This window comes from Trachemys scripta, chromosome 7 (genome assembly GCF_013100865.1).
Source record: "Trachemys scripta elegans isolate TJP31775 chromosome 7, CAS_Tse_1.0, whole genome shotgun sequence".
NCBI classification, from domain to species: Eukaryota; Metazoa; Chordata; order Testudines; family Emydidae; genus Trachemys; species Trachemys scripta.
The window spans coordinates 125177098-125202993 of record NC_048304.1 but is presented as its reverse complement, the minus strand read 5'-3'; the positions used below and the strand labels follow the sequence as shown (position 1 = coordinate 125202993).

Here is a 25896-nt window from a genome sequence, read left to right as displayed (position 1 = left end):
ATTTATTAGAGCATAAGCTTTCGTGGGCTACAGCCCACTTCTTTGGATGCATAGTGGGCTGTAGCCCACGAAAGCTTATGCTCTAATAAATTTGTTAGTCTCTAAGGTGCCACAAGTACTCCTGTTCTTTTTGCGGATACAGACTAACACGGCTGCTACTCTGAAAACTTTGCATTTTCTTTTACTTCCTAGTACCAGGGATAGTAAAACACTGAAAGCAGGCTATTGTGCACATTGTAGCAGTTACTTTTCCAGGATTTTTAACTGTGAATTGAATACAATGTTAGCAAATGTGGGCCCTTATGTACCCAAGCTTAGTTAGTGTGAACTATAAATAAGAAACTTCTGGTTGATAAGGGGTAGAAAACAAATGCAGGGCATCAGATTTTCCATAGCACTAACAGAATTTCTCCGCAACAGGGAGATTCCTACTATCTGTTGCCTTCACCCAATCTAGCAGAAACAGCTTGAAATTATGTGGGTTCCATCTCTTTGTACAACTTGTGCAGTAACCTACTTTTCACGAGTGAGCATTTCCAATATCAATAATGTATAACATTAAAAGTGGTACACACGAAGAATGGGTTAAAAGAAGGTAAATTTGGGGCTAAAGTCAGGAACAGCTGAAGCAGGGTGCCACTATATTGAATGTTACTCAGGACCGAATGCAGAAAGATGCCAGCGAGCACACAGTTACTGTTATTAGAAGCTTGCCGTGTATTAATCAGAGTTGTTGACATTCCTCAATATCTGCTCAGAGGATGAGAGCAACACTAATGCTGACTTCTGCACAGCAAACGGTCAAGCAAACCACAGTTCTCTTGGTCCAATTCCATCTGACAAGCAATCCAGGGACACAAAGACACACCAGCACCACTATATAACTGTACACATTCTAGGCAAAAAATATCAGCAAGCCACGTCAAACCACACAAGCAGAAAACAGGTATTTATATCTAGGCATTTACGACCATGGTGTCTACTCCTAATTCATTAGTAAATCCTCAATAAGCCCAGCCGCATCATTTTGCAAAGAGACCACTCTCTCCCTTCACTAGATAAATTATTTACTATGAAAGAAAATTAAGGTGACCCGTAAGGGAGAGCTAGTTAGAATACGGGAGATCATGGGAATAGACATTCCTGCAAGATTGCATTTCAGCTTTCACATGCATCCTCTACTCAACTGCTAAAAAGGTTTAATCAGGAATCCTATTTACTACAGAAAACAGATGGAGACTCCAAACCTTGATCCCTCTACCAGTAATTATTTCCTTTATATTTGTATTTCCCCTCTGCATCTCTTTATTCTTGTTAATTTACATTTTACAACATCATAGGCTGTAATTGTGACACTTTAAAATACACACTAGAAACAACAGAATTACAACCCTTTTAAAGTTTTTCACAACAAAATTTATTAGAAGAATAGTGGTTTTGAAAAGTCTAGCATCCAGTGAAAACTACCATACACAACGTTACAGCTGGGAATGTGTTTCCAAAATGACATGGTCAAATAATACAATGGAGCCATTAAATCTTACACATGCACAACAAGAGAATTAGCGCTTCTGACATACAATGCAAAAAAAATAAATGGACCACGTGAATTAAAAATTTAAAAGTACTTATCACATACATTAAGACACAGCTTATTTAGTCCAGTCAAAAAATCAGAACTGCATTAAAAAAATTAATGTAGTGCAATCAAACCAAAAACCTTAATTTGTGATCATAAGTGCTCTACTACATAAAACGTTGATCATAGCAAGGAACAAAAGTTCAAATCACACAGTACAAAAAAATCTGTAAATAAATATAAACTACAGTACAAGAGAAATATTAAATTATACAATTCCGTCAAACTGTAAACAGTATATTGAAATGAGGTCCATAAGAGTAAAGGGGGGGTTCCTGTATTTTTTCCCATGACACTTGAACTTCTAGAGGTCAGAGAGAAATGCCATTTTCCATACTCGTCAAAGACTATGGGTCACATAAATAGAAAGAGAACTCTTTTCAGATGTAAAGTATCAAATAATAAAGCAGAGGTGTTGCTGACTTGCAACTGCAGACACATTACTACAGGTACAGAGAAGCGGATTTTTTCTTAAAATTTCACCCCCTGTGCAGATACAGCAGACAGGCCCATCACTACAGCTGTTAAGTGCCAACACATTCTGAATTAGTGCTCAGCATTAGAAAAGAGACACCTGTCAGGGGCTTAGTCTTTCCAATTATGTGGTAGTGATTATACAGACTATTATAGACTTGTACCTCTGCTGATTATCTGACAGGTTTACATGCTTGTCATACAACACCGACTTTGGCAGAACAATTACTAATAAACTCAAAGCACTTCTGGCCCGTTGGTTTCCATCACAGTGGCCAGTGCACAGAATTCTCTAAAGACATTGCATAACTAGAATGTAGAGGTCAGACACCCAAGGACCGGTGCTTGAATTTAGAAGTAGTTATGGTGAAAGAGAAGCAAGAGCCACATTAAGGAAATGCTTCTGTAGAGTTTACAGAAGCAGCTGGGAATGTATTTTACTTTAGCTGCACTGGCTAGTAGTGGCATTTTAAAATATATACGCTTAAGATTACATATATAATATATATGTATAGAATATAATACATATTATATAATATATAGAGAGAAATTTCTTACAATACATAGTTAACAGGAACCCCCATGCGATCTGCTCAGTAGTAACTGAATATACAGAATGCCACTATAAGTGTCTGAGGCACTGTGTGCTGGAGAGTAATATGCAGCTTTAAAATCCGTTTGGCTGAGTTATACCTGGATACCTGAACTGAGTTTTAAGTTGACATTCATCAAAGATGTGCTATCAGCACGTCAAAAGAAAAGCAAAACAAAATACAAGTCACTGCTAGGTTTAAGAATAGAGTACAAGTACCTGAATTGAGTGAGGATAGTGTGTAAACTGTCCCTGAGGGTTTTTAAACAGTGTGTACAAGCTGGATTCCTAAGAACATTAGTTTAACTTACATTGCGGACTGATAAAATACCAATGTCTGACAATTTAACAAGTGGAGGTTAGAAAGAGTTATGAGCAAACACTCCAAACATATTTTATACATTTTTTAAAGCAGCAGTAAGCTGCTGTAAGCATACATCCCATCAGTACAAGCAACACATGGGACTCAGATAAAGGTTTCTATTTGCAAAAAGCCCATCACATATCAATAAGTAAAGAATAGTCACCTGCTAAATTAGAATGCACCTAATTACAGACTAGCAATTCAAGATTAGGTTTTTAATCAAATACTTTGCTATTACATACTAAAATTCCTTAAGCACACGAATGCTGGTATTCTAATCTAGTTAGTTTTTTTAAAATGTTCCCCCTTCATTTAAGAAATAGACCATTCCACAATTTAAACATTAAGATCCATTTTCAGTCCTCAGACGTAAAAAGCATGTCAGTGAGTTTATATTAAAAATTTACATGGTAAAAAGGCTTGAATTTCAGCCAAAAGATTCTAAACACTGCTCATTCCCTGAAGGTGTAAGGGAGAGAGAATCCCTACCCATTTTTCTAGTGATATATTTTTCAAACTGAACACTACACAATGGTTTAAAATGATTTTTCATTTTGGGAAATTTCCCTCCTCCCTCCCAGTTACCCCAGATTCCAAATCTCAAGCCCTGAAATGGTCTGTGGAAATGATTTGTTAAAATATCAAGCATATACATTTAGAAGTTGCCTGAACACTATAAAATATTGTAGTAGTATTCTTTAAAGACAGATTAATATCTCAAGAGAACTTGTGATCTGACATGACAAATGGTTAATAATAATCCTAGATTGTAACATTTACAGTATCTAGGACTCTGAAGACCAGATAAATTAAGACTTTAGTATATTAGAACACAAAAAAGTGCTGAAGGATCCCTTTTCCGGTATTGTACAATAGGTCAGACAAGTGCTTTTATAATGACAGTAACGTTTACTGTACTTGCTGCCACCAAGCATAAAAATATCACCTGCAAAAACATTTGAGATGTAGCACCAAGTATTTGATAAACTGTATTAGTAACTCTAGTGGTGTCTTCATTATTTTAGGGTGGAGAAAATATCTAGATCTGATTTCATCTGGCTAGTGACCACAGAAAATTCTCTTCTGATGGATCTGTCTGTATCCTAACCCCAGCCACCATCATATTCACCCAGACAGACATATCTGCAAATATATTATCTTAAGAATCTTGCTAAATTCTACTCACCTATTCAATAGGGACAAGTAAAATATATTTTTAGAAAGAGAATGAAATTTTCTGGACAGAATTTTAAAAAATCCTTAATCATTGTAAAAAGGGTGGGGAAATAGATTTTGCAACTGGGCTAGGAAATTTTCATGAGGATACTCTAAGGCTATTTGAAAATGAATGTTTTCAGGACATTACCTGAGTAAGGGTATAATTCTGTAGGACATGAAATCCAAGACGGCTGTAATACTGGTACACAGATTTTGCCTAAGTCAAACCCAGAATCTGTGAAAGACAGATGTTGGAATATATGCATGTAACTGCTTGTGGGGTTTTTTGGTATCTGTGTAGTGTACCTGTGGATCATTTTTTGTGTCTACAATATTTCTGTTTAGCGATCATCAAGATATGATGAAAAATTCAATTATATATTACATACTGAAAGAGTAAATATAGTGATTACAATATATGATAGTTCCAAATGAACTTGCAACTAACTAACAGTGCATACGTTTAAGCTTCTGCAGGATCTAATTTCGAGTTTTCAGTATAATTCAAAAGCAGTGGAAACCTTACCTGTACCAAAACTAGTCACAGAAAGAGAATTTGATAGACATAATTTGTATACTAGCATTAGTCAATATAATCTTATTTGGGAAAAAAAAGGTGGGTTTACTTAAACCAGCATAAATCTCACCGCTGAAATTTCTATTAAGGAAAACCTCAAGTTATTCCTGACCCTCATGAATATGTAGGCAACATACCAATGTTACCACTATGTTTTGGCAGAGAATTTAAAACAAAAATCATTTTGTGACGAATAAAGCTTTCTGTACAATGTAATAAATTCTCCTTCATACAGTTTGGACTTGCAGCTAGTGTACATCATCTTTAAACCAAAGCGTTAAGCATCTGTCTTTATTTAAAAAAAAAAAAAAAAAAAAAAAAAAAAAAAAAGACCTCTCCATGTTATAGTTCTGGTAACACTGCATTTTGGGTAAGACAAGGGAATTGCACAGCATTCCCTTCACTCACAGGCCACATTCATCTACCACTCCTAAAACTCAAGGACAGCCAAGAAGAGAGACTTAATCTTAAAGAAACTGAACAGAAAGACTTGGGAATTTGCCCTTCCACCTGACACCAGTATAACTATCCTTTTCAGTACAGTTTGAAAAACAATTTGATATGAACAAATAAGTTATTACGGCTTGTACAGAGTTTAGTAAACCCCAGGACTGGGGGATCATTTTGCCAGTTATCTTCACAAAACCCTAATCAATTTCTTTAGGAAGCCAACCTACTCTTTAGCGCTTCCCTGAAGGAAATGTTTACAGACTCTTTTAAATGCAGATTTGCCATGAAACACAGCACAAACCATAAGCACTGGAACTAGGGGTTTCGGGGTGCTGCCACACCCCCTGGCTTGCAGTAGTAATAAGAGTTTCCATGTTCAGCACCCCTACCATAAAAATTGTTCCAGGACCACGGCAAAAATCATTCTTTGTGTGCTCCTGAACAATCTAAATGTATATGTGCAGCTGCCTCTTGTGTGACAGGAGTGTCCTCAGGCATGTGACTCAGGAAAGAACCACAAACAAAAGAGTACATAATAGTTACATCAAGACTGAGCAGCTGAATTTGTTACCATGTAAGAGGCACCAATCATATACATTTATTAAGAATCATTTCTGTTCTGAAATGGGAAATATTAGGGCTGGATTTCAGGTCTAGTGGCAGGCAGCATGGGCCAGTCAAAGTTTGGGTCCTGGGGCCAGTGAGAAGTAAGAGCACATTTTTTGTGTTGCTATTTAGGAACTTCATCTGACTAATGCAGAAGTAGCAATGAGTGATTCTAAAGGAAGCTGTGACTTGAGCTTTTAATGGACTGCATGGGGCTCTGAGGATCTTCTCTCTACACCAGAAATAAAGTAAGCCCAAATACTACATGCCCCTACAATATATAATTGGAATGTTCCATTCTTTATAGCTGGAGTCAAGTGTAACAGCCACAATAAGAATGCCTACTACATTGTGGAATGAGGATCCAACTGGCTGAAAGTGAGGTAAGAATTTGTAATAGGTCACTAGAGTTCTAAAAAAGCACTTTTACATTTTACAGGTCCAAATAAAAAACAGATACATTTCATACATGTCGGGCTTGCTCACCAGAACTGTACGATAATTAACTCCACACCAGGACCCCTACCACATCTTCATTATATGCTGCAGCAAAGATTTACCAAGCAACATCTAAACTTCAGTACAATATGAAAATTGATTCTTAAAACTTTATACACACAAAATAGAACATTACTTTTCTAGGATGGGAATAGAGAGAGGGATTCTCCTTCATGATAGTTGGGCTGAAAAACTAGTTTTCAGAGACTGCCACAAATATGATTCACAGTTTCTTGCTGTCATCAGCAGCCTCTTTCAGCTAAGTGAAAACTACATCATCAGTGTGCTATACAACAATACTGCTGAATCCAATGACTATATCTGATGGTTACCCTTGGGAACAAGAGAAAACTAGTGACTGAAAATACCTGAAAGGCCGCCTCCTACAGACTCCCTGATTTTCACAGGGTAGCAGTTTGTCTGTGTTCTGTTAACATTGTGCTCCCACAAAAGCACCAGGAGGAACAAGGTCTAAGCCCTATCTCCTGTCCAACTGATCCAAATAACATAAGCATCCACTTATCAGAAATAACATGAGAAACAAAGCCTTTGTTATAAAGACAGCAGTGAACCACCACATCTTCCCACACCAAAATATGGTCAACTGGGAATTCTGGCCATGCAAACTGCTAGTCAGCAGAAAATTAAGCATGCTAATGGACAAACATTAATTCCAATTATATATTTAAAATGATCCCAAATACTACGAAGATAGCTACACTGAAAGCGCCTGTAAAGAATATGGAGTGAAAGAAAGAAATTGAACATCAGTGGATCACTGCAGCACTAGAGCGATACCAGTCATGTGATCAATCACCTCAGAGAAAATACGTTAGATGGGACTTTGAAACAAAATTTAACATTAAAAGGTGCACCTGAATATTACAGACTAAATTTACAAAACCTACAATAAGGTAAAATATATATCTTTTGAATATTCAGCAGCTTTTTTTAATTGTTTTTATTTTTTTGAGAGGCTCATGAAATTTTAAAAGGGACCACTAACTAATCTCAACCATGCTTCACAAAACAATAATGGCTATTTTATATTGCAATTACCAATGTAATGCAATTAGTGCTTAAAAAATAATCTACACATTTTTTTTCCTTTTTTCTTTTTAAACAGAGACCTTTGGAGGAAATATGGTTGTTCAAAAGCTTCTCAGAAAAGAAAGATTACCTGAATATTAAATGATCACAGATCTCAAGTGTAATGTTTAAAAGCTTCGCAGACATGAATATTACAATCTTCAGGTCTCAGGACATTTAATCTGAGAAAGATAAGCGTTTGGTTTGTTTTTAAAATTCACTTTCTAACCAAAGCAAATAATAAGAGTACTTCACTTTTCACTATCTATTTACAATTCTTAGCCTACAGTCTGAACTGATGCAAGACAAGTTCTCTTTTTAAACTGCAGCATTCAAGGGTAGGCACACCATTCTTCTGCTGCACGATTGTCATCCACTTAAACAGACACACACAAAATATTGAGGTGAGTAAATGAGCACTCCACGTGCACTGCAATAAAACTCAACTCATACACCACTTAAATAAAGACAACCGCAAAAGGTTAAACCTCTCTGAACAGTAAAACTCTAAGCAAGTGTAACATTTTTAGCTTGCAGCAAACCTTCCACTAAAACCTCCAACAGCAGATGAAATCACACATTTAACAGTGCACTTTTATTGCAATCTCCAGATAAACTGGACTATATTGCAGAGTTTATATACTGCTACTGAGCTTACAACTGCTTTAAATGATGAGATGGCAGCTAGATCTCTATGAGGAACCAGACTTTTGAGTGTTGACATTCAGTAAAAAACAAAAACAAAGCACGGCTGGGCCAAAAGCCCCGACCATCTCAAGAATGAGCAGTGCATATTTAAAACGACAGCAATGGTGTGCCTAACCTTTGAACAGAATAGGTTGCTGGAAAAAAAAATATAAACAAAAGAAGGCTAATTGAATTAACTGCTCCAGAATTCATTCAGTAGCCCTGGGGCTACGGAGGCCATCTTCCCATGAACTTTTTAGTATCCACTTTCAATCACCAACAGTGCTTAATGCTCTCTCACACACAAATTCCAACACTTCTTTTGGTTGTGCAACTGGGGAAATAGTGGTCCTACAAACCTTTTGCACAAGTTTAAATTAAGACTAAATTGTTTCCACCTGAAGAACCAGCAATTCTGATTTTGTCAAATTGTAATAAGTCCAGTGAGCTTTATCTGGTGACTGATCACTCCAGCAGAAATGATCAAAGACAAGAGTATTGTACAAAATGTATCCTGAATCTATATAACGATAAAAATATCACCATACTAAAAACAATTGGACTTGTGGTTTATGGAGTGTTTATATGATGTTTAACTGCTAACACTAGTGTGTGCTAAACCACTATCAAATCAACACCAGGTAAAAGTAAAACAAAGAAATGCAGGATATGAGAGAACATTTCCTGCTACTGGCAACTGTAGTATTTAAAAAGGAAACACTCATTGGGTGTTCAACCCTGACAGTATTACAGCTAGATATGATGTGGAGCCTAAATCAGATCAGGCTACCTGTGTGTTTTTATTTCTTCCCTGAACATTAACACAGATCCTTCATTAATGTGGATATTTGGGCAGACTAGAGAGGTTGTAAAGTTTATGAGATCACTGTTGTGTTTTACGCAAGATCACAGTAATTTGTTACGCGTACCCCCACTCCCCACTTTAGAGTCATTTAACCTAGTTGTTGGAACCGCAGTTTAGTAAACTCAGAATCAAGTCTGTAAAAAGTGACAGGTTACAAAGAACCATAGTTTTGTTAAAATGAGGCATACCCCAATACATCATTTAGTGTACCCTGACTGCTCCCGACTAAAAGGAGCTTGTCTTCCGTGAGATAAGGCTACATCCTCAAACAGGTGAGTCTAAATCTCACCTTTATAAAATATCAAACAAAATTACAGCGAAGGTAGTGTTACAAAGTAGTTAACCAAAGTATTCTGAAGGTAGTGTATGTAAGTTTCCCCACCCCTCCCCTCTGGGTGAGCACTAAGCAGACTGCTAATGGTAAATTAATTTAGAAAGAAAATGGCAAAAGCCTAATTAGACCCAATTGATTACCCATCTCCAAGTTCAAGAGATTTGCCATTCCTAAAGAGCTTGTGTTAGTTTAATCCTTCAATCAACTGGATCCAAGAAGGGGGAAAAAAAGAGTTCTGAAGAATTTGTGAAGCTTTTCAAATTATTATAAAAAATAGTTTGATTCTCATTCAAAAATGTCTGGCATTAGAGAGAATCAGTTTCACAGAGTGGACTTGGTTTTGAAAGGCAAATATGAAGGAAAAAAAAAAAGAAAAGAAAAGAAAAAAAGTACAGGCTCCACAGGCAAGGAGTCTACTTCCACATGTCTGCATTCTTTGTGAGGTAACTCAATTCTCCATAGAACAATAGAGAAACATGCAAAAGGCAAAAAAAAAAAAAAAGAAAGAAAAAGAAAAAGGATCTGAGCCATACTGGGCCAGAAAATTTACAACTATGCAACATTCGGAGCACACCTTTCACCTGTGCCCACAAGAGTCTCATGCTAAACTGCAAAGGAGCAAGTGTCACAGTAAACAGAGGGGAGTCAGGTGCACTCAGTAGTAGCTGAACAATGCAGTAGTGCTCACCCAGTCTGTAAAGTAATTGGCACTCTACAACATCCCTATTCATCTTTTGATTCATTCGCACTTTGTGCTGCCTCTCCCTGGGGATCTAATTCCATCTTTATTGAAACATCCTGCCCCTCCGACCTCATTAATTTCATTTTTTTCTTTGGAGGGTTTTTCAAAGTGCCCAGCCTCTCTTTAACTTTGTACTCCAGTGTACTGTGGGGAATCCCATAAATACTCTGAGCTTTGGAAACACTCATTTTCCCACTCATAACCACAGAGATTGCTTCCTCCAGTATCTCGCTGTTGTACTGTCTGTATCTCCCTCTTTTCTTCCTAGGTTGCTTGGAGCCAGGATCTCCCTCTTGATCAGAGGTGGGATATGGCTGTCCAGAGGTAGACTGCTCAGCATCTGAGCCCCAGGAATCTGGTCCAGCATCCAGCAAACTTCTCCTGTTTTGTTTTGGAAGGATAGCCCTTAACTTTTTACTAAGCGCGCTCTCCGTTTGTGAACCCATTACCAAAGAGCTATAGCTGTACTGGTCACCAGTGCGGGACTCCCATGAAAGGTCCATGCCTCGAACTTGTGGTATCTTTAAATCCACAGGAGATGAATGGCTCACATCCTTTTTCCCATCCTGTTTAGTATGAAGTGCCATTTTTTGAAAGGCAGAGTTTTCTGTAAGAAAAGGAAGGTCACTGATGTTGCTGAGTGCACCATTTCCCCTGAATTTCATGCGACTGAAATTGAATTCATAGTGTGGTTTTGCCCAAGAAGCCTCCCTGGATAATATTAAGTGCTGTCCATGATTCTGCAGTCCAGATGGCCCATGGCTGGCAGCTGTAGAAAACTGGTTTCTGCTCAGCAGTTCTTCGCTAATCTGTAGTGATCGAGCCAGTGGAACTTTAAGAGATGTGGAGTGGCCATAAGCTTCCCTGGTTCCATCTTGCAAGCTTCTTGGAGGTACCCCATCACCACTCCGAAGTCCCTCTGGATGGTGCTGGCTGGGTCTCCCAGGTCGCCTAATTGGATGGAAGGAAACTGATGTGAGCAGGACTTGCACAGGTAGGGAGGGATGGGTGAGGGGGCCACTCCTTTATTAGAAGGCCTTGCTTGGGTAACATCACTTTTTGTGTTATTTATTTTTGTCTCTATTATTATTATTATTATTATTATTTTTTTTTTAAGTCTCAGCATCAGTCAGTTTTAAAACTTGTTCGCAAAAAAAGAGAAGCTTTTTGGGCAAAGAAAAATGAAAGCTGCTGCCTGGTCTCTGGTTGGGTTCACAAATTCTCGGAGTAGAAAAGGCTTCGCGCGCAAGCGTCTGAAAATAGCACCTTAATTCTAAATTACAAAGTAATAGTCAGTCTTCATAGATCTATACACGACTGTGTTACTATTGTGACGTTACCACTAAACAAGTACAGTAATAAAAGAGTGATACAAAAGTGATACCAAATGCAACATATTCAACACACAAAAACCACAGCCACCTGCAGTATCAACACATTGGAGGAAACCTTGGAAGTTGTTTGCTTACATCACATACAAGTAAGAGTAGCTGCTCAATGTAAAAACGCTTAGCAGAACTCCAAGGAATTTGCTTAACTTGTAGTAAACACTAAATGTAAGAACTGGAATATTGCAGATCACAAAGAAAAACACTACATTATACCAGACTTACCACACTGATTCCTTTTAAATACAACTAGCTGCATAAATACATGTTCCTGATTCTCTGCTTGATATACATCAAGGCTAGAAGAAATGGTCTTTTCTTACCTCCAGAACAGTTATTCAGGTTCGTGCTCTACAAATTTTAGTCCAGATCAGGGGTTAGAAATAGGAAAATCAGTGTTTTTAAATATAAAAATGTTAATTTAGAGTATCAAATCAAAACATTTGTTTTTGTTTTTAAGTGCTTTTTTTCCAAAGAGCATTCCTGTAGCAAGGTATGCTTATTTAAGGTAATTTTTAGAATACTGTAAACCAAATTATATTGGTCCACAATAAAGTAGCTAAACAAACACACAAACCCTAAAACCTTTCCATATTCAAGACAAATATTAGTTGAAAGAAGAGACTGCAAAAGCATGTCAGGAGGAAGCAATTACATTTTGAAGCTCTGGAATATTAACGTGGTGTGAAGCCATCCCGGTTCAGAGCAAGAATGGCTTATTCAAGGATAGCAAATTCTATAGAAAAACTGCACTAATACTTTTGGAACGTTGCATTTTAGATTGTCCTTACTCTAAATATCTCTTATGTTATTCCCTTTTAGCTGACATTTGCAACCCACATGGTGCTTAAAAGGTATACTGCTAATCTCCCTCCAGAATCTGACAGGTCTTAAAAATTATAATCAGGTAACAAGAGTCCACGTGGATTCTGAATAAAATCCATCACTCTCAAAGAACTGAAGAAGATACCGCTACTATTTCTGATAGACCGTCAGATAAACAACGTGTGCTGCCTACTGGCTCTGTACCAATGAACTAGTAAACCACCCCTGAGGATGCCCCAATTTTCCCAAAGTTAAGAAAGCATCGACAGCTTGCTAAGGAGACAGAGCTAATTTGCATTAAACAGAGCAGACTGCAGTCACCCTCATTTGCAACACAAATGTGAAGGAAACTATAGGTGTCAGTATGCAATGCTTTTTCTTGATTCCAACAGCTCTGATCAGGACACAGCATGGGATGTTGTGGCCTATAGTCTCCACATGCTGTATTCTGGCTACCCTTTGACGTACAAACAAGGAAGCAGGCGGTCAGAGCCATGTTAGCTTCTGATGCCTTCAAAATAGGAGAAGAGAGATTGAAATAATCTTTTCTGAATTGAAACAGACGAGTTGCTGGGAAAGATTTATTTTAGAGTTAGAAAAAAGTTTAAAACTACTAACGTGGTAAATGGGGAACTATACAAGCAAGTACTTGAGATTATTCCTTTTTAATACCTAGTAATAAGGCTTTAAGAGGAAACACAGTAAATGCGACCTTCATCAAAAGATACAGTTTAGGAGGTTAGTCACGTCGATGGCTGCCAGTACTAGTTTTTTTAGTAATTAAAAATCCAGCAACTTTCATAAAGCTAAATCCAACAATTAAGTATTCTTTAGGCAAACTGGCTAAAATATTTATTTCTCAAAAAGAAGAACAGGAGTACTTGTGGCACCTTAGAGACTAACAAATTTATTAGAGCATAAGCTTTCGTGGGCTACAGCCCACTTCTTCGGATGCATATGCATCCGAGTGTTCTCTGCTCATGGCAAGTTCTCGAGGCAAAATCCCATTGTTAACACCCCGAATCCCTTTGACTCCCAGCCTACCACCTAGTGCAAGTGCCTTGTTCCTATCTGAGCATACAGGGTCACTAGACATATACAGCCATAATCATGAGAAATCTGGAGTTTAAAACTAGATTTGCTGATAGAATATTCTCTGGAACTAATTTCTGCAAGGGTGCTGTTTAAATTGACTTTCTGTGTGTCCTCATTTAAGCTGTGCTAATGCTAGCAGTGTTGTAGCCCTGTTTGGTCTCAGGATATTAGAGAGACCAGGTGGATGAAGTTATAGCTTTTATTGACAAACTTCTGTTTGGGAAAGAGACAAGCTTTTGAGCTATGCACAGCTCTTCTTCAGGTCTGAGAAAGGTACTCAGAGTGTCACAGCTAAATACAAGGCAGAACAGATTGTTTAGCATAAGTAGTTAACACATTCAAAGAGACCATTTAAGGTGAAGTGGCCCATTAAACAATTACAACCCATACTTCATGGGGACCACTCCCTGAGAGAAATCTTTCCCAAATCCCCTCTTCTGGCCTTCAAGCAATGCCTCTACCTTGCCTAAGGAATGATCATCATCAGAAGCAAGCTTCTCACAGACCAGGAGACACCAACCAAAGCAGCACCAGACCCTGCCAGAACAACAGATGAAACACTTGCAGACATATCTCCACTGCTTTTATGATCAATACCCCCAACAACAACTATGTACATGAAACCAGACAATTACTATGCTCTCCAATGAAATCACACAGAAAAATGATAAAAACAGAAACACCCTATCACCTGTGGGCGAACACTTTTCACAAAACTATCACTGCATAACTCACCTCTCATTCTCATCCTCAGAGGAAACCTAAACTACACCTTCAAAAGACGAGCTTGGGAGCTTAAATTCATAACTTTGTTAGACATCAAAAATCATTATTTTAATAAAAAGACACTGTAACCCACTAACCCCATTTTTTTTGTCCCATGACAGCGGAGGTATTAACAGGCCACTTCACCTTGAATGGTCTCTTAGAATATGTGTTAACTACTTATGATAAACGATCAGTTCCATTTTGTATTTAGCTGCCACTCTCTGAGTACCTTTTTCAGACCTGAAGAAAAGCTGTGTGTAACTCAAAAGCAAGCCTCTTTCACCAACAGAAGCTTGTCCAATAAAAGTTATTACCTCACCCAGATTGTCTCTCTCATACTATCAGGCAGTTACAAGTTACCCCTCCATAAGATGCATCAACAATAACGACCCACAATTTATGTCTTCTGAACTGCTAAACATTTTTAGTGCTCTGACAACAATGTTAGAAGAAAGTACCAAAAAAAAAAAAATGTAGTAAGTCTCGTCTAATAAAGTTCAGTTTCATTCACTATCCAAAAAACTTTTACCCCCCCCCCAAAGAACTTTCCAGATTGTTGTGTTAAAAGCTCCAATCTCTAAATTATACTGCAAAAATGCAGTCTTCATAGCTTAAGGGGAGAGTGAGTTTTCACCTACACTCACACTGCTAGCACTGAACCCAACAAGAAGGTGAGGGGAAATCAAAGAACCAGCAGTACTGAATTCTAAAATTAAATCTTTTTTTTAAAACCTGTCCTGGTAAACAATCAAGCTTTTATTTGGCAGGTGGGAAGAAGGTATTTTTTGCAAAAGGCCCATAATAAAATACTCGTTACTCCAAAAGGTTAAAACCAAAATTAATCGGTAGCAGTTACCAGGAGGCAACTGGTATAAATTTATGCTAAATCAAATAAAATCAATTATTTTTAAAAATGGTAGTAAGTTGTTTTCCCTTACCCATTCCCTGCAGTACTGGAGCTGGCTGGAGAATGGCTCAGAGAGGTGCTGCCGGCACAAGGACTTTTCTTAGTGGACAGATCAAGCACTCCGTCTGCAGAGACATAAGAATCACTTGAGGAGGAAAAGAAGCAGGAGCACACTGTGATTTCCCTTCGGTAAAATAAACATGTTGGGGGACTAGATGGTACAGTGGCTTAACACACTGGCTTTTCATCACTGGAGAGTTGGAGTCACTTCCCAATTTGGTTGCACATGATGGCTTCCTTTTAGTCCTCATCGCAGTCACTACATAGACTGGCAGAGTTTGGCAGAACTGACTTCTCTTTACTAGGAGAGGAAAAGGACTAGAGCACCACATAATGTTAACAGTTAGATGCATACTGCAGCATCACCAAACACAAAAGGTTCCAAAATCAAGAATAAGACTCCCAAAAAATCATGATATCGGCTTTAATATAAGGGTTGAAAATTCTTTGCTTTTTGGTCTGACTCTGGATTTCTGGGCCCATGGGGAATTTGCATGGGATAATTCAATCGCAAATGAACACCCAGAAATGCAAGCTCCCTGTTCAACTGCTAGGAATGCAACTTTACCTTTCTCTCCTACTCCATGATGAAGTGTCCCAGTGGGGAAGCTGTCAACCTCTCCCTCTTCTGCCTCCCTCCACATACTCCATGCCCCAGAACAGTTTCCTGCTACAACCACATTCTTGTTCCTTTCCACTACCATGCCTCCCTCCATATTCTCTTGTCCCTCACACCTCAATCTCCCTCTCTGTTCCCCCACTTCACATACACATTTCCTAACATTAAAAAGTTTCCTGACCAGTTTCCAGACCACAGAGAATGGGGAAGCCATCTTTGCTAAGGAAAGCCTGACCTCAATCCCATTGGAAACAATGGGAGACTTTGGCCATTTGTAATAAAAACAACTTTTTGTGAGACAAGCCCAGATGCCTGAGATTACTGGCAACTCTGAAACATGGGGCTTATGGGCAAGGCAAAGAGGAGAGTTACCACAGCTACTTGCCCATGGTATGTCTAGCTTGAATAAGTACCATCAATTCTTATAAAAAGAACAGGAGTACTTGTGGCACCTAGAGACTAACAAATTTATTAGAGCATAAGCTTTCGTGGACGTACAGAGCTCTGTATGCATCTGAAGAAGTGGGCTGTAGTCCACGAAAGCTTATGCTCTAATAAATTTGTTAGTCTCTAAGGTGCCACAAGTACTCCTGTTCTTTTTGCGGATACAGACTAACACGGCTGCTACTCTGAAACCTATCAATTCTTATGTTCATGATGAAATATATTAAAATGCAGGGGAGTTCTCGGGTTGTCTCAAACTGCCCATGTGACATATATGTATTTTGTTTTATTTCCCAACCCCTCCTCTTTCAGCACATTGTTCTATACACTCTGTTTGGAAATGTAGCATAATCCAAATTTAAGTAAATAGGCTTCTAGTTTTGAATGTAGCAATACCCAGACACAATGTGTTTATAGAAGTACAATAACATAGTGAAACAGCATTCCCTTCTCAAGTAAATCTACTAAGGGCTGGTCTACACCGGGAATTTACATCGGCATAACTGCGTTTCTCAGGGGTGTGAAAATCCCCCCCCCCTTTCGCCCCCACAGCTATACTGACCTATCCCCCGGTGGAGGCAGTGCTAGGTGGATGGAAGAATTCTTAGCTACCACCTCTTGGGGAAGTGAATTCCGAGCAATGACAGGAGAACTCTCCCATCGGTATAAGTAGTGTCTACATTGAAGTGCTACAACACTGCAGCTGCACCATTGTCGTGTTTTAAGTGTAGTCATGGAGCATGACTGCTTCAAAGGAAGCCACATCCATCCCCCCTCTGCCAGGAGGGTCACCACGACATGAGGGTGAGGGGGATCCTTCAGAGTGTTCCCCTTCATTAGCCACAGGGGGATAGCTATGAATCATCTAATTTCCCCCTACACTCCTTCAAAACAAAGATATACCAAAATGGCACCACTGGAACTGCTCCAAGAGAGTCTGTTAAATACATCATTACAACAGGGTTTTTTGCCATATTCATTATCTGTCATGTAGCAATGTGAACTATAATACATACTTGTATGGATTAATCACATAACTGCGAATAATTATGGAATTACAACATGCATGCACACAGTAAAAGTGTTATGAACATTTATAAATTCACTTGAAGTTTTTCTATATCTTGGCAGATAACAACAACAACAAAAGCAGTTCATCCATTTTCTGAACAACCTATCAATAAATACTTTGTTTTTCAGCACACATTTCTGTAATTAAAAGAGCTAAGACAAAAACCCTCTGTACCAGTCTTTCAGGCAAGGGACTAGGAAGAAAACGGACCTTGTAATGACCTGAATAGTTGAACTCATTTCTCTATAATTTTGCAAGAAGATCCATTCCCGTGATTGAGATTTTTATACCAAATTTAGCCCAGAGCAAACTTCTGTTGGCTGAGTTACAATGTACTGGCACTACCACAGTCTTCATTACAACAGCTCTCTGCTGCCACGGTTAACTTAAGAAGTGACATGACCATTTACAGTAAGTGACATTAATGGTATTTGTTCATGACACTGTTTCCGGGATGTGTTTTGTTTTAACCTTCTTACCAAAACCTCCATAAATGTGTCTCTCACAATGAATATTAGAAAGATGTCTGCAGTACCCAAAATTAATTGTACATAAAAATAGCAAAAGGCTTTAAACATGAATCCTTTTTAGTAGGTGTATTTAAAGGCAGTGATTTTCAAAACAACCTTTCCCAATATGGGGTACGCAGGCCTACCCTATTTTTCATGCAATCATTTCAGACATCTTTTATTAACACATTCTCACAAAGTTCAAAGGGTTAATCTGAATCATATCAGTCCTGTTAAAAGCTCCTCTGCATTGGACACAATGATCCCCTCTATTCAACACAGTTTCAGGAAAGAAGAGACAAAATGTTCAGCTATTACAATGGTGTTCGGAGAATTTGTTCTTTAAAAGCAGTTTGACAGAAAGCAAGGTTATCCATTTAACACAAGCTCTGCAGCACTGCACTATAGAAGATATTCAGTCTGTACTCTGCAAAGTATTTTTTATGTACAAAAATAAACTTCTGCTAAATACATAAAGAAGGAAACCATTGTATACCTTGTATAGGGGTTCCATTTTTTTATCCTGCATTCACTAAGCAACGTGCCATATAGTAACTAGCATTTCAAAAACATACTGCTTCTAATCCAAGCCAAACACGATTCAGGACTACTATTCTGACCAAATAAAATAAGATAACATTATACATAAAGCTTCCTAACTCTCTGATCTTGCCTTAGCAGGTACATAAACAAACACACTACACATGTTCATAGCATAGCTCTCCTTGTAACAGTACCCTTGTTGCTAGAGTCAATTTGGAGCCTTGTCAACAACTCTTCTCCTCTTGCATTAAAGGCACATAGATCTTTATAGCCTCCAATTTTTCAGCAACTTCCTTCTCCCACCCCATCACATCCAATCAGTCACTACATTATGCACTGCATTATGGGGTCTACATCTTTGCCATTCTGTGTTTCAATTAACAGTTTACACTTCTAATTCTTCCCTGCTTTGTGCCAACAATGCCTCTAGCATATTGGAACTGAATGCAAGATACTTTTGGTAATAGTCATACCTTGTTCACTAGGTTCTGACTGAGACTTTCTGACAGTAAGGTCCAGAGGCGAGTCTTGGTCAGCCATGAGAAGTTTGCTGAGCACAGGGTTCTGAGCAGTTGCAGCCGTGGGAGAGGAGGCGACCAGAGATGCTTTCAGCAGGCTTTGGTTCTTTGTGCTATTGGGCTGGCTGGAGTCCTGAGTAGAGCTATTTTTTGAGGTATATTCAGCAGCAAACTGTCGGATCATTCGCTGCATGATCTCCCGGGCCACTAGGGGAATATTGGGGTCAGAGACCCCAGGACTGTCTGTAAACATTAGAGATTTTTTTTAAAGGAAGAATTTTACAAGTAAAACTTTGAAATCAAAACATTACATTTCATTCTCTAGATTTTCTTAACGATGCAATACTTCCTTCAAGGAAACACAACTTATTCTTAAGATACCTAAATAACAAAGTGTTGCTATTTATAACATAGATCCTCAATAGAACACCATTCCTACAAGATTTAAGTAATATTTCCTAAACTTTTTTTTCCAATAAGTATATCCCAAATGGACCTTTAAGAGGGGTTGGGGGTGAAAGGAGAATCAGAATCATGAAGGAAAATGTACAGTAATCATTTTAAACAGAAGTTTGTTACAAAAAACAGAACAAAAACAACAAGGAGTCTGGTGGCACCTTAAAGACCAACAGATTTATTTGGGCATAAGCTTTCGTGAGTAAAAACCTCACTTCTTCGGATGCATGTGAGGTTTTTACTCACGAAAGCTTATGCCCAAATAAATCTGTTAGTCTTTAAGGTGCCACCAGACTCCTTGTTGTTTTTGTAGATACAGACTAACACGGCTACCCCCTGATAAAAAACAGAACAGGTTTACGGTGGAAGAGTGGAGTAACTTACCTGCAGTAAGTTACCTGGAGTATTTTAGAATACAGATATTCAGGCCTGCCTGTAGAGGCCTAGACTTTAAGAACTTAGTTGTATTTTTATCACTTAGCTAGTTACAGGGGTATAAAAACCAAGAATCAAAACCACAGTCCGCCGGTGTCTGGGCCTTGTCTCCCTAGGAGAGTCTGAGGCCTGGTTCTTAGGCTCAGGCCTTTGGCTAAGCAGCAGAGGCAGCCATAAGCGGGGAAGCGACCGGTCACATCCTCACCTCCCAAACCCGTCACACTGAAATAAGGTGGGGTTGGACTGTCAGGAAGACGATCCCGTCCTGATAGTGCCCAGCACCACCAGAGAAAGAAACAGAACTGAGGATGGTTAAAGAAAACCTAGTTTGATAACATCCTGTCTGGCAAGAAATCACGTATCAGTGCTTGTGAAACCCTCATTTCTGTATGTTTTATCTTTATGGCCCGCACTTTTCTATTGTTAATCTGTCTGCTATGTTACGTTAGGATTGGTTAGTTAAATTTCAGTAAAATGATTGGTTAAGGTATAGCTGAGAATATTACTATATAAATTGGGGTCAAACAGGAAGTGAGGGGAAGGGAAATCAGAATCATGTTTGCTATGGGGGGGAACGGGAACAGGGACACAGGCAAGGCTCTGTGGTGTCAGAGCTGGGAAGGAGGATGCAGGGTAAATGCTCTGCGGGATCACAGCTGGGAACAGAACACTGGGGAACAGACCCTATCGGCGTATAAAAATAAGCCCGAATGGTGTGAAGGGCTTCGGAATATGCTTGTTTGGAAACTAACCCCAATAAACACTGCATTGTTTGCACTTCGGACTTCTAGTCTTCTGCTTTCTGTCTACGTGACAAGAACCAGGGGAGAGGGTGAAGGGACAGCCCTCTAACAGAGTAACTTCCCCAAAAGCACAGTGGTACCCAATAAATATCCCCATGAGTGGGGCCTTATTTCTCTGGGTCACAGACTCCAAAGTAATTCCATCTAAAAAGCCAAGAGAAGTTCTAGGAATCCTTTCCATCCCTTTCTACACAGTCACTGCAGCATGAGGTTTATTATTGAGTGAAGTCCTCTAATACGAAAGATGCCGAATAAAAACTAACACTATTTTTAAAATAGGTGCTAAGCAACTAATAAGGAATGTGATCTGGGGAAAACAAGAAATACATTTTATTTATTTATATTAAAAACACCAGTGTTTGTACAGGGCATATCACAACAAAGCCCCAATTCTGTCTGGGGGTTTGGGGATACATTTTACAATATTATTACGGTTTTAGATTGGTCATGCTTTGTGGACAGGCAGCAGATCCACAACTACTGCATCAGAGAAACTAAGAAGTCCTGCTACACCAGCTCGCAGACACCTCCTTGTGTTTAATTTGGCCACAGAACAAGTACTCCTGGTGATTTCTGAAGCTTTTAAGACTCGATTTTCATTATATTATCATATGTAATATTCAGATAAGTCTGTGCAATAGAAAAACAAGTTTTTAAAACTTCAAAAAGGGCTACTTGTAGCCAATGTAATGAATCTTCAAATGGAGAAGAAAAAAAAAACCCAGTAAGTGCTCATTTACCCTTAATAGCTGCAATCTGTTTTAGTTTTCTGCCTAGGTTAAAATGTTTTTGTTCTAGAGAAAAAGGAGAGGGGAATAATATTATGTGCTGCATATTTCAATGAATATAGTGTTGCAAGCTTTGCTCTTCCACTACCTTTTTTGTCATCTTTTGTATTAAAAATAAAAGATTCATGGGGCAAGAACCTGCCATTTTATTTGTCTATAAAATATCAGTATGTGGACTTGAACCAGGGTGGATAAAAATCAATGATTTAAAAAAAATAAAAATAAAAATAAAAATCTGATTTTTTTTTTATTTAAATCGGATTTTTTTGATAAAATGCTTTTTGCAGAAAAAAACCTATCTAAAGATAGTTTGAATTAAGATACATTATAGCTCAAAGATATCTCATCATGGAATAGGGATTATAAATTCTAATTCTATAGTCTGAGACAATATATTCATGTCATGTTTAAGAAAAGTTTTCTAAACGAGTTCCAATAGTTCATGGATTAGGGACCCAATCTTACGGGGTTCCAGGGGCTTCTGTATAGATTATTTAGGTTAATCTTTCTATCTACCCAATGGGACTCAGTGTTCAGTATAGAACAGGGGTTCTCAAACTGGGGGTCGGGACCCCTCAAGGGGCCGTAAGGTTATTACATGGGGGATCACAAGCTGTCAGCCTCCACCCCAAACCTCACTTTGCCTCCAGCATTTATAATGGTGTTAAATATATGAAAAAGTGTTATTAATGTATAAGGGGGGGGGGAGGGTCACACTCAAAGGCTTGCTGTGTGAAAGGAGTCACCAGTACAAAAGTCTGAGAACCCCTGGTCTAGAAGATACCATCAGAGATGCTTAGTTTTGCAGTTCTCAAACTGTGGATTTGTGTCTACAGAAGTAACATGCTTGTTAACACCAAAAAATGTTTTTAAAGAAATAAATAATATATAGAGGTGAGAAATAACAGACCTCAACCCTACTGTCCCTCTGCAAATTTGTGTACACAGAGTCAATCCCTTACCTCTCTCTAAAAGTGCAAAGTTTCAAAAAGTTCAATGAATAGAAGATAGTTGGGGCGGAATAGGTCTGTACAAGGAGAAGAAGTCTGGAGATAAATGTGAGAAGGGAGGGACAGGCAGTAGAAACAAAAGTGAAACTGTTTGAGCAGCATATTCCAGAAGTCTTGAGGTCTTTCTGAGTGTAGAATTCATTGATTTGAGATCTACCATACCGTTCTCTCACTAGAAGGAAAAACCTATAATGGCAGCAGGCCCTAAAAGAGACCCAGTTTGGGAATACTTTAATGAAGTTCCTCTACCTGTGGGTAAGACAGGCATGTGTGCAAAATGCAAACAGTGCAACAAAGAAATGCAAGGCCTGGTTGCCCAAATGAAACAACATCATGAGACATGCATCTGACGAAGTGGGTATTCACCCACGGAAGCTTATGCTCCAATACGTCTGTTAGTCTACAAGGTGCCACAGGACTCTTTGTCGTTTTTTACAGATCCAGACTAACACGGCTATCCCTTTGATACTTGACATCATGAGAAATGTTCTCTCTCAGGAGGAAACTGCATTGAAGATGATGAAAGGAATATGTTTGAACATGCCGGATCTTCAGGTTGATAAACTTCTTTATTTAATACTTCTTTCTTAAGGACTGCCTGTCTTCCTTCTGGACTATTCTTGAATTCTCATATTTGAGCAAAAAATATAGTTGTTACTCTATGGTACTATAATTTTAGATGCAGTTGTGATAAAAAATGAACAGTTGAAATAGGCAGATCTTCCTTTTACAATTTCACCTTTAAAGTAGTACTGAATGTCAGTGAATGCAATGAGTAATACTAAATGAGCATTATGGTAATAATAATTAACTGCATTGACTTATTTTGTTTATGAGAATCCATCCTCAACATACAGGATTCTGAAGACTATCCACCTTCAAGATCATCATCATTTTCTATAGTTTCAGAGTTATCTGCCAACGATAGAGTTTCAGTCACATCATGTATGTCACATAGCCACAGTATATCACCTGTAGCAAAAAGGAAAAAAAATCTCCATCATCCAGAAACAATATAAGTTTGTGATAAGAACCAGCATATTACAAAAAGAGGTAATTGATGAAGAAATTGCCTGGTTTGTTTATGCAACAAATTCTCCTTTCCGTATGATTGAGAACCCACACTTCATTAACATGGTTCAGTCATTAAGACCAAGATACAGTCCACCCAACAGAGCAGATGTCACAGGCAAATTGCTGGATAAAGTGCATGAAAGAGAAATCGAGCAATGTGCAAAAGGTCTAGAGGGTAAAATTGTTAACCTGAGTATTGATGGGTGGAGCAATGTCCACAATGTGCTTGTGTGACAATAGAAGAAGGGAATGTCTTCCTTACAGAAACAACTGATACATCAGGAAATGCACACACCGCAGAATACTTACAAGAAGTAGCAGTAAAAGCTATAAGAAACTGTGAAAAAAAATCAAATGTCTAGTACGCAGCTTGCTAACAGACAATCCTGCAAATGTATCCAAGATGAGAAGAAATTATTTAGGAGAGAGCGAAGAGAGTCCCAAACTAATAACATACGGTTGCAGTGCTCATTTGATGCACCTCCTAGTCAAAGACTTCAGTGTTCCAGAAATAAAGGTTAATGTTGTTGAAATTGCAAAATACTTCCATAACAACCACTTTGCAGCAACTGCTCTGAAAAAATTGGGAGGAACCAAGCTAACTCTCCCACAAGACGTGCGATGGAACTCAGTAGTGGACTGTTTTGAGCACTGGCCTAATCTGATGACAGTTTATGAACAAAATCATGAAAATATAGATGGCACTGACACAGCCAAAGTTCTCAACATTGGGCTTAAGAGAAATGTTGAACACATGCTGAGTACCCTGAAGCCTATTTCTGTAGCCTTGAACAAAATGCAGGGAAATAGCTGTTTTATTGCTGATGCTGTTGAAATTTGGAAGGAACTGAGTGAGATCTTAAAAAGAGAAATAAGCAATGAGAGAGTTAAATTACAAGCATTAAAAAAACGAATGGGACAAGCACTATCTCCAGCTCATTTTCTTGAAAATATTCTCAATACTCGGTACCAGGGTCAAACCTTAACTGCTGAAGAAGAGGAGTTGGCTATGACATGGACATCCAGCAACCATCCCTCCATAATGCCATCTATAATAAACTTCAGAGCTAAGGGTGAACCATTCAAGAAATAAAGAGCCCTGTGGCACCTTATAGACTAACAGACGGACTGGAGCATAAGCTTTCGTGGCTGAATACCCACTTCGTCAGACGCATGAAGAAATATATGTTTGCTGATGATGTTTTAAAGAAAGTCACACCAGTGAACTGGTGGAAGTCACTTAACCACTTGATTCAGAAACTGTTGAAGTGATAATCTCACTTTTGACAGCAGTAGCTTCTTCTGCCAGTGTAGAAAGAATATTTTCTTCCTTTGGACTAATTCATTCCAAATTGAGAAATTGTTTGGGACCTGAAAAAGCAGGACAGCTTGTTTTTCTTTTCCAGATTATGAACAAACAGGAAAATGAAGGTGAAGACGACTGAGTTAGCTGCAGAAGCCAATATTTTAAGTTTCTCATGTTGACCTGGCTGACATAGTCGATTTAATTTTTTTTACAAATATTTCATTTAACTATTTTAATTAAAAACTACTTTAACAAAAACAAACCTGATTTTAAAAAACTTGAATGTTTAACTAAATTCAAAAATTCATATGCTTGTTTTGTTAAAATATTATATAAGTTTGCTGTTGAGGAAAAAAATCCAGAATAAATAACGTTGTTGTTTTAGTTAAATAAAACAATTTAAATGTCTGTCTCGTGATGTTCTCCTCCTAATACAACATGGCAAGAAAATCCACCAAATATTAATGATTAACCTGTTGAATTGGAGATAGTTCACCTCCCAAAGACTTCATAAATATCTGCTTCAATTACCTTTGGTAAATGAAATAACCAAACAATCATTCATTTTCTGATATAGCTGTAAAACTAACCTGAAAATTTTTCAAAATAAATCACTTAAAAAATGTATAATGTGTACCTTCTAGAAATAAAACCTACATCTATTTCTGAGTTGTGAAGAATATGTATTAAGGTTATAACAACCAACAAGAATGCACTTTTATGAAGAAATCCGTGATTAAATCAAGTCTTCCTGACTAGTGATTTAAATCATGATTTAAATCTCCTTCTTTAGAGGTTTTTAAGGTCAAGCTTGACAAAGCCCTGGCTGGGATGATTTAGTTGGGGATTGGTCCTGCATTGAGCAGAGGGTTGGACTAGATGACCTCCTGAGGTCCCTTCCAACCCTGATATTCTGTGATTCTATGGTGCATATAGCAAGCCACAATCTAACCCTAAATAAATAATACCAACAACATCTTACTCCCTGTGAAGTTTAGTTCACTATACAATCACATTTCATAATCTTATACTGGTATAATAGTCTTAAACTTCTGAAAGGTTTATGTAAATATTTAATGTATTTCTGTACATTATACTAGCCCTTTATGGAAGTTTTCCTGTAAAGGGCAGGGCACAACAA

General features: G+C 38.2%; 1 protein-coding gene across 4 annotated transcripts in view; it reads right to left on the bottom strand.

Annotated features, from left to right (window-relative positions):
* The window catches only part of LCOR (ligand dependent nuclear receptor corepressor), a 123410-nt gene that overhangs the window by 28785 nt on the left and 68729 nt on the right, over positions 1-25896 (bottom strand). For 3 of the 4 annotated variants that reach the window (XR_004646369.1, XM_034774970.1, XM_034774971.1), the window contains 2 exons: positions 18839-19126; positions 15150-15243 (listed from right to left, as the gene is read on the bottom strand). Coding sequence is in view for 3 of the 4 variants with exons in the window: in XM_034774970.1 (XP_034630861.1) it covers positions 15150-15243; positions 18839-19126 (382 nt within the window). In the remaining variant the exon portion in view is untranslated. Of the gene's footprint in view, positions 1-1393; positions 11087-15149; positions 15244-18838; positions 19127-25896 lie in introns of those variants that run through there. The other variant, XM_034774972.1, reaches the window with a different exon arrangement.